General features: G+C 32.1%; 1 protein-coding gene across 1 annotated transcript; it reads left to right on the top strand.

Annotated features, from left to right (window-relative positions):
- The first annotated feature begins 6939 nt into the window (after positions 1-6939).
- LOC110018288 (probable transcriptional regulator RABBIT EARS) lies at positions 6940-7566 on the top strand. The gene has a single exon (XM_020715561.1). The coding sequence runs from the start codon at positions 6940-6942 to the stop codon at positions 7564-7566; it is 627 nt and encodes a 208-aa protein (XP_020571220.1).
- The last annotated feature ends 2814 nt before the right edge of the window (positions 7567-10380 follow it).

The following is a 10380-nucleotide window of genomic DNA, read 5'->3' as shown; positions in this document are numbered from 1 at the left end:
TTTCATAAATACATTCAACATAATACAGTAAAAGCACGGCATAACAAAGCGACTTCAAATGAAAGCTATTTGTTGCCAGCAAATAAATTCACATTCTCCAGACCACCTCTCGCTTGCTTCCCAGTCCCTATACTAATTATATTTTTTTATAAGAACAAGTATGCTGATGGCCAACACAAGAGACAAAGCCACAGCCATTTGAGTTCTTGATATCTATCCTTCCAAAGCTCATAATTAACTTTCTCAATATCATCAAACTGAATTATCTTACAAAAAAACCATACTCTGCTTATGACAGTTTTCCGTCTACTTTGAGTCTGATACTCTTGCCACATTTCTATATGGGGAACTGCTTTCTTGTTGCTTTTTAAAATTTTTTATGATGGGAAGTAGCTTTTTTTTAAGCTAAACAATCAAAATGCGGTGACCGTAAAAAAAACTATTGTCTCTGATTTGTTTAATATATATATATATAGTAATATTTCACACTGTTTATTTTCTTTACCACAATTTTACGACCGTCATTTTAAAAAGTTGCAGCCATTCCAAACACACCCCAACTATCTTTATAAGAGCTTCAACATTTTAAATTCATATTAATTTCTCCAATAATCATAAACTACCCTACATTTAATGACAATTTTTTTAAAAAAACAAAGCCCCCTCACTTTTTTGTTTTTATATATTTGGTATTGTGTGGACTTTCAATCAATAGAATCAAAAAATGAATCTGAATTGAGATTTTTATTTTACTTACAAACAAATATTTCACTTCTTCACAATATGGTCAATTGAGACATAAATTAATGTGGCTGTCTAATTAGCTAACCTATTTTAGGAGAGTTGCTATCAAATGCATTTTAAAAGAGCTTTGTTTGGCTGAATCAAAAGAGAGTTATTTTCTTATCAAGTTGAGCTGATCAACATAGCTGGATATAATTTTTTTTTTAATGGAGAAAATAATTTTAGTTGCTTGATTTTATTGATACATGACACTACGGTCCATTTTATTGTTCACAGTTGTTAGAGAGTAAACTTACCTATGCACTTGGGGAACTGGCGAGGGCATTTTAGTAAAAAAGAAAGGTTAATTCATCGAAATAAAAGGCTCAGATATAGGCTTTATTTTTGTGAATTATTACTGTCCTAAATAAAATAAAATTCATATTTTTTTAGATTAAGAGTTTTTTTGTGGCAGTTGTAGCTTATTAAAAAGTAGATGTGAAGCTGTTGAAGAATAATAAGATGCTCAATAAACTGCAGTGACTATTACAATTTTTTTTTTTTTTTTAAAGTGTCAGATCGCAGCTAAGAACTGCCACCGCACCTGGTTAGGATCGGTGAAAAAATACAAATTTCAGTGATAGTTTTTTGAAAAAACTGTCAAAACGTAGTTTACCCAAACACATAAAAAGTCATTCATTTTTTTATATTAAAAAGTAGATGTGAAGCTGTTGAAGAATAATCAGATGCTCAATAAACTGCAGTGACTATTACAACTTTTTTTTTTTTTTGAAAGAGTCAGATCACAGCTAAGAACTGCCACCGCACCTGGTTAGGATCAGTGAAAAAACACAAATTTCAGTTATAGTTTTTTGAAAAAGCTATCAAACCGTAGTTTACCCAAACACATAAAAAATCATTCATTTTTTTTGGACTTAAGTAACATCTAGACAACTGACATGACTCACCAGAGGAGCGGAAGAAAAATAAAATCATGATTTGCTAGTCTCTCGCGTTCGTTGCCCGGATATTACTTGTGTTCGGACTCTGGATGCAATATTTTCTCAGTGAGGATGCCAACCCCCAAACAAAGCACAAATATAATTGTCGTCACTATCCGAATGCTTATGGTTACATAGTTGTTTATTTATTTATTTATTTATTATTTGCTTATGAACTTGTTGAGTGGAATCCAATGTAAATTTTTTCGTTATTTTGCTAGTCTAAGAAGTTGCTATACATCCTAAAGAATATGTGCATATATGAAAAAATGGAATCATTTCGCTTTGGTTGCTTGTTTTTCCTTCGCCATCTCGTGCACACAAATGAAAATTTTTTGTGTTAGTAGAAAACTTGCCGCACATATTAATTTATACAGAATTTGAACATATTTTAAATAATAAGATCACTTGGTTTTGTTTGTGAAGTTGTTTGTGAAATTGTTGAGGGGAACCTCATGCAATTTTACTAATTTGCCTATTACTCCTTCACACGAATGGAAATAATGAGATCAGATGGTGCCCGATAATTTGCCGCGCATATGAATTTCTAAACAAATAGCACATATATAAAACAATGAGTTCAGATGGTTTTGTCATAGAAATCCATTATATGTAAAATGATGAAGTAAGATGGTTATTTATTCATGGAATTTTGCAGAGGGCTTCGGCTTCACAGTTATATATATATATATCTGTGTGTGTGTGTGTTATTGCTGAGTGCAAAGAAATTCATAATAATAGAGTGATAGAATAATGCATTAGCTTCGTACAAAAATCTAGCACACACACATGATAGAAAAGTTGTGAGAGAAAACACCTAAGTTCTTATATAAAAACCAAAAAAAAGAAAAATCACAGGCCTGGTCTTACTTAAATGATTCTACTAGTATATATCAGGATTATAAATGATACTCTTTCTCATAATTGAGGCAGGCGTTGATACATTATTATAGATGTTAATTATGTAGAATGCACACATCTGAAGGATTGTAGAGGCTTTGAAGATGTTTTCAATAGATTGCTTGAAGAATGATTGGTCAACTTTCTTTAAGGAGAACAAAGTGAGTTAGTATCATCTTGGTATGGAGAGTGGGTTTTGCCCCATTAACAATTGTTTTGTGTCAGAGAATTCACAGTGGTAGAATTATATTAATGTCTTAGCATTGTACGAGAATCCATCACACACGCACAAATAAAAGAAGGGCTGATAGAGAAATTACAAGGGATTTTTTTTACATGGAAAACCCAAAAAGGTAAAAAATGTGAGACCTAGCCCAATTTAAATAATTTCACTACATCGATGTAGGTTACATACAAGACTTTGTTGACTCTTGAATAGCGGGAAGCAATATTACAGAAGGGGGGATTATCGATGCTAGTTCTACTCAGGGAGTAGTAGAATACATTGGGAAAGTGGTGGTGACCCAACTTTTGTGAAGGAAGACCAACAATAGAGTTTGTGTGCCTAAAAAAACTAATGCAGCGTCGTCGTTAGCGGTGGCCCGACAATGGTGGCCAGGCCGCAATGACCATAGTGACTAGGCAACGGAGGTTTTATGGTATCGGCATCCCAATGACGGTGACATGGATTGAAGGTGGTCATGGCTTATAGTTTGATGGTGATTTAGCATTGGTAGGTACAAAGATAAAAATAATAGTGTTGGTTGGGATACAATGATGATGACTCCAAAATGACATCAACAAGGTGATATTGTTTTGAGAATAGTAGCAATTGGTTGATGGTGTCATGCAACTGTTGTGTGGTAATGACCCAGCACTATGGATACCTAATAATAGTGCTCTAGCACATTGACAACTCAATAATTGTGGTTCAACGTAGTGGCTAACAATGCCGGTGTATGGCTTGGTGATAACTCGATGATAATGATACAACATAACAATGGTTTGACATAGTGGTTTGGTAGTGGTAGTAGTGGTTTGGTGACTGTAGCAACAAACGCTCCATTGGTAAAACACTAATAGTCGAGCAATAATGATTGTGCTCCAATGGCCTATTATTAGTAGTCGCAGATCATGATCCAACAATAATGGTAATAGCGACAATAGCTCTGTTGGACAGTCAATTATAGTGGTGGCTTCACCGCCATTAGTTTGGTGATGATGGTTTGACTATGACGACTTATTATGATGATCATGATGTTGACTAGATGATAGTGATCTAGCGATGGTGATGGTGTACCATAAATGCGGTGATGGCTTAATGATAATGGTCTAACACTATAGTGACCTAATAATATTGCTTAAGCACAACAATAGCTTAATGAGAGTGGTCAAGCATAGTGGCTGCCCGATGATGGTGGTGCATCATGGCAACAAACCGATGATGGTATTCTAGCATTGTGGCAGATAAATGAAGGTGGTGCATCATGATAGCTGACCGATGATGTGATCAAGCATAGTATTGTCCTGAAAATAGTGGTTTGACAATGGAAACAGTGGTTTGATAGCAACAATAGTCTAACAACATGATTTATCCAAACAACATTGATCAAGTGAGAATGGTCTAGCAATAGTAGCAAGAGATTGTGAAAACAACATTATTAGTCAGAACATTATGATGGTGGCATTAGCTCCATCAGCTTGACAACCTTGATGAGAGTCAAGAGGAGTCAACTATCTAATGTTGACCTAACCATGATGATTGTTGTCGAGCAGTTATGATCAAGTGATATTGGTGATGTCGGTTGTATGCATGATGGTGGCCTGAAAAACATTGATGATTTCATGGCTTTGGTGAGAATGCAAAAATTTTAAGAACCCTATCCCCTAGAGCAAACTAAATCATTATCTTTCTTGAAGAAGAATGATCATAGCTAAGCACCAAAGGTTATGTAGGGTGTATTCAGACTATTATATAAGAGTGATTAGTGGGTGACATAGCCATTGAATAATGATAAACAAACAACATTGGGCTTAACATGAGTTGAAGTGATTGGAGAGGATCCACCATATATGTTTGACAAGTATGAGCTTTTTTATTGGAGTTCTATTTGATAACATTAGTTTGTGGAAGAGGTTGAATGAAATTCACCATTGATATTTAATATATCTAAGGTTGTTTGTTGAAGTGCTTCTTGATGATGTTAACCTATGTAGAATAGGTCAAATGACGCTTGACTCGATTGATTTTGTTCATCAAAGTGCTTTTCGATGATGTAACTTGCGTTGAAGAGATTTAAGAAATTTTAACAAGGAAGTTTGACCTATCTAAGGTTATCTTGTTGGAGTTTTACTCTACACTATTAAGATAAATGGAAGAGGTTAAATGAAATCCACCAAATATGTTTGATGTATCCGAGATTATTTGTGAGAGCCTTACTTTAAAACATGAAATTGTATGGAAGATGTTGAATCGACTCCCCCTAGGATTGATTGTACCTTGATTAGAAAAGGATGAATGTCACGTGGATCCAAAATCAAAGGTAAGGTTGGTTTGTATTTAATCATTGTAGAGTCGACAAGTATTTGTATGACATCAATAGTGTATCAACCTTGTTGGATATGTTAGGACTCAATATTAATTTTAATGACATGAATTGATTTCATTGGTAACAACAAACATGAATGATTTTAGTGCTGATGTGTGATGACCTTATTGGCACCAAAAACATCTGTGTTAAGCGAGATGTTAGATGCCAGTTGCTAGCAATGATTGTTGTTGTCAAACATTAAATAAAACTCTATGTTTTCTTAAATGTATAAATCTCTCATACTCTAGGTTCCCTTCATGTGTTAGAGGATATATTTATAATTTTATATAGAGATATTTTTATTATCTTAACAGAAATCCACATATGGTTGAGCCAATGTCCAGTGTTGATCACCTTGATCATTGAAGATATTTCATTTACTTAAGTGTCCTAACATCATTAAAAATATATTCATCCCATCAAGATGCACATTTTGATAATAAAATGAAAATTTCATGACTTTGCATTTAATTTATTTATTTTTATTCAAACACTTGCATCAAGTATGTGCTTGATTGAATGAATTCTTTGAAAATGTTTCAACATTTTAAAATGATTAACAGTAGCCACTAAAAGTGATAAGTAATCACACTAATTTTAACAAATGTAAATTGATGATTTTTTTATAGGCATAAACTAAAAAAAATATTTATTAGAAACATAGTCAAAAAATGTCTCTCAATTTCATTCTTCAAAATTCCTAGCATAAGAAGACATCCATAATGACATCATAGGAGAAAGATTATTTTCTTAAAAATAAATATGAACCTAATAGATATATGTGTACTTGTATTATGAAATTAACTTAAAGCTTTATATTATAAATTAAAGGTCTTCATGCTTAATATTTTGTGATCTACAATTAAAGATTATATGATAGACCTAAAGCAAAGATTTATAAGCATTAATCACTTACAAGTGATAGGCCTTACTTAAGCCCATTATGTCATGCCAACAGTGACTGCATGCAGTTGTAACACTAGTGATTAGTAGTTCGCTCCACAAAATTACTATGCCTCATGTTATATTGACCAACTTTGCCATCAATTTTGGTGATAAAAAGGCACAATAACACGAAATAAATACCTCATGTTTTTAAAGGATAGGTGATTCCAAAAGTGATACATTTCTTAGTGTAAATGAGAAATTAAAAGAAATTTTTACTCAAAATATTTTCAATTCAATATGTGGATAAAAAATAATTTCATTCCAATTCTCTTCTCATTTTTATTCATCCTCATGCTTGCCTTTCACGGAGGCTTGCTATGTCTTTCTACAATGAATAAAATCTTAATGATTTTAATGCAATCAGATTTACATTTTTCAATTAGATTTTATCATTTTTTTATTCATACTTTCAACTTAATATTATAACAAAAATTAAAATATACTCATAATTTTTTCTTAACAGTATTGATCATAAAAATTATCAATCAACTCATCAAAATAAGAATATTTCAACCTTGACCCCAAATTACTAGAAAATGAGCTCAAGTAATGTCTTTTTTATTGTTTGTAAGTGTCACCCATTAAACAATAATTTAGATAAGCATACCCACCAAATACTCAACATGCACCTTCCCACAATAAGAAACCAATCAAAACCTTCACCTCAATCTTCAGTATATATCTCACCAATTCCATAGAGAAGCTCTTAAGACATCCACCTTCTTCCAGTCTTCTTCAACCTCTGAATCTTCATCCCTCTCACCATGCAAAGTGCAATGGACCAAACCAGAAACTGGATGTGGGAAAGAAGCAAGAACTACTCAACCAAGCCAATCTATTTCAACCCAATTCTCACTTCTCCTTCTTCATCATCATTTGATTCATGGGAGGAGTTTGCTTTCGCGAAAGATTCTTCCGGCGATCTATGGGGCTGCGTATGGCCTCCTCGATCCTACTCGTGCACCTTTTGCTGGAGGGAGTTCAGATCAGCTCAGGCTCTTGGTGGCCACATGAATGTTCATCGCCGGGACCGTGCAAGACTCAAGCTTGAAGCTTCAAGCCCTTCTAATGAAGAAGACAAGAACTTTTTTGTTGCTTCTTCCTTTTCAATTCTGCCGCAGGAAGTTTCAGTTGATTTGAACTTAAGTGAGATGGATTGCAAGAGAAAAAGAGAAACTTGTGGGGTTTATGAGGTTTCGAGTAATTGTAAGAAGCTGAAAATTAGTGATGATTTGGTGTTGGGTTTGGATAGAAAGAGTGATGGAGAAGATCAGCTGCAAGTTTTGAATTCTGATGAAGTATTAAGGCTTAGAACATGCCAAGTTGAAGAGTTGGATCTGGAGCTTAGGCTTGGAGATCCTCCAAAAGTTAAGAAGGATTGCACCATAATCATGATAGAATAGATGAACAATTTATGTTCGAGTTTATTTCTTTTTCAGTATAATCCAAGCTTTAATTAAGCTCTTTTTTTTTGCTGCAAAAGGCAACGTGCGCACCTTTTCTCATGAATTCAACTCATCGCTTGTAACAGTGAGAAGCCAACGAGGGCAAATGGAGAATGCTTCTTTTTCCTTTGTTGGTCTTCTTTCCTCACAAGAAATTAACGTATAAGTTGATCCCATAGCTTTGCAGAGGAGTCATGAATCTAGTTTTGTTGTTTTTGGGAAATAATATGTGGTGATTCCTTCAATGTGCTTGGCCGGGCAATGATGCCCAAAATACATCACTCTCATGTTCATTATAAAATCTAAATTTGATTAGCTAACTGTTGTACTTCACTTGAACTTATGCGTCCCCCTTGAGCAAATAATTTTTTGTCTGTACTAAGGAAGGCAGATGAATTTTGGTTTATATATAATTTCTATCTTATTCTTTTTCTTTTTTTTTTTTCTGGTTCAGACTAAGTTGGAAGGCAAATAATTCTTGTTTGATCTCATAAGAATTTAGAAGGTATATATTCTTTTACATGGGTTTATCAGCAGCACTCTTTTTTGAGTTGTTAAACCACCTAAGTTTTATGTTCTTAGATATCTAACACCTAAAATTCTTGTTTGATCTCATAAGAATTTAGAAGGTATATAGTTTTACATGTTTACATGGATTTATCAGCAGCACTATTTTTTGAGTTGTTAAACCACATAAGTTTTATGTTCTTGGATATCTAACACCTAAAACTTTATAATTATATTCATGACACTCAAATCTTTAATATCACATCAAACAATCACAACCATCAACTTTTTAAAAGTGGAATATATCTTTCTTCATATATAAATTTGTGACACCAAATTGTTATATATCTAAATATCAGACTTTAGGTGCACTTAGGAATTGCATGGTATGTATATTAATTATCCAAAAATTTAGGAAACAAATATAGTTGTTCTTTGGTCTGTTTTTAAGTTTTTTTATACTTGGCATTAGATTTGGAAATGTTATAATAATAAAACTTTAGCATAATTGAATGCAAAAGAATTATAAAGGTCAAAAAAATGGATGCATCATCAAAAAAAAAAAAAAAATAAAGGAAACACTTATCAATGATAAAGTGAAAAATGCATCACAGAAGACTTGATGCAATTAATTTCAATCAATCTTCCTTTTAAGTTCATGAGAGGGGAGAGAATTCAATCTACTAATAATAGATAAATACATTAACCATCATGTATACATTGAATTAAGAAATACACAACTATGTCTAAAACCAAGTATACCCGCCCACCAACACACACTGACACAAATTAACAAAAAACCCCACAACTAAACTCTCAATGATGAAAATCTCACATGTGATAATTTTCACACATAAATTAGTTAGATGGTGGTGAAATCCTAAGCCATGAGAGTATATCATGAAACTCTTTTATCTATAAGAATTCTTAAGGGAAGGATTATTTTATAGTGCATGAACTTCTCCAAAATAAAATAAAAAAAATAAAACAAAAAAAAAAAAAAAAAAAAAAAAAAAAAAAAAAGCAAGCACATGGATCATTGGCATGGTCTAATTCCTGAATCTTGAGATCTCTTGTAATTCTACATTATGAGGATTTCAATATTTAGAAACAATTCTAATTCCTAAAAGGTTTTAATTAACATGTAGTGGCATGTGCTTAATATGACAATATTTTAATAATTAGATTTCAAAATACATTAAAATTAGTTCAACTTTACACTCAGAATGAAGTTAATAAAGTGAGTATATGAACAAACTAGTTTGCCTTGAATCCAACATGAATAACAAACCTATGGCATGTAATGTTAGCTTGATATAAAATCAAAATGTATTTATGTATATACATATATCTTGTATGTTTTACTTCCTTTTATTTGTGAAAATGTTGATATGTTTCTATATATTTTTGTAGTGTGTGTGTGTGTGTGATTGAATTTGTGTGTGTGTGTGTGTGTGTGTGTGTATCGTGTGTGTGTGTGAATGTATACATGATATTTGGAATAGAAATTAAGCTTAAGATATTGATAATCAATTAAAATTGAATACATTATTATTTAAACTGAGCTAAAATCAATGTTTATGAGTCATGCATGACTTGAAAAAAGGTCATATATTGAGCTAGCCAATAAAAAAATTTGAGCTGCTCTTGCTTGTATGCATTAAACGAGCCAAAAAATCTTGGCTCTTTCATACGTAATTGGTAGTTTCTAACCTCGCTAACTTCATCAGATGAAACAGTGATTAATTTCTCCAGATCCCATATAAATTTAATGCGTAGGCACTGGCATTAATTTGGCCAGCCAAATAAAAATTCGCTGTATATTTATTTAAAATTCAATTTAAAAATTAATTAAAATTATTGGGACGTTTAGTTGGTAAACATTTGCTGGATGATGTTAATAGCTATTTTAGTTTTTTTTTACTTATTTTATTCTGTCACAATTTTAAATAAAATTTATTGTATGGGATTTTAATTATATTTTATTTGAATCTATATGTTATTTAATTATATTGGGTAAATAAATATATCGATGGGAGATAAAATTATTAAATTATTTAAATTATATTAAAAAAATATTAAATTTTATTAATTATTTACAGAAATCTCAAATTTCATGATTGACATGACTTCATGCAGCTCCTGCTCTAAAAAATCCTACCCACAATAGTCATATCACAAAATGTTCTTATGTATTGAAATGAAAATAAAAAATAAAATGATGAAAGAAAAAGAGGAATAAACTTATTAATTTAAATTAGTGTT

The sequence above is a fragment of the Phalaenopsis equestris genome, unplaced genomic scaffold (assembly GCF_001263595.1).
Source record: "Phalaenopsis equestris unplaced genomic scaffold, ASM126359v1 Scaffold000002, whole genome shotgun sequence".
Lineage (NCBI taxonomy): Eukaryota > Viridiplantae > Streptophyta > Magnoliopsida > Asparagales > Orchidaceae > Phalaenopsis > Phalaenopsis equestris.
The sequence above is the reverse complement of the archived record's forward strand: the minus strand, read 5'-3'. Positions and strand labels throughout refer to the sequence as shown.

Excerpts from the sequence above, each read along its gene's own strand:
- LOC110018288 (XM_020715561.1), top strand. The coding sequence starts at position 6,940 with ATGGACCAAACCAGAAACTGGATGTGGGAAAGAAGCAAGAACTACTCA.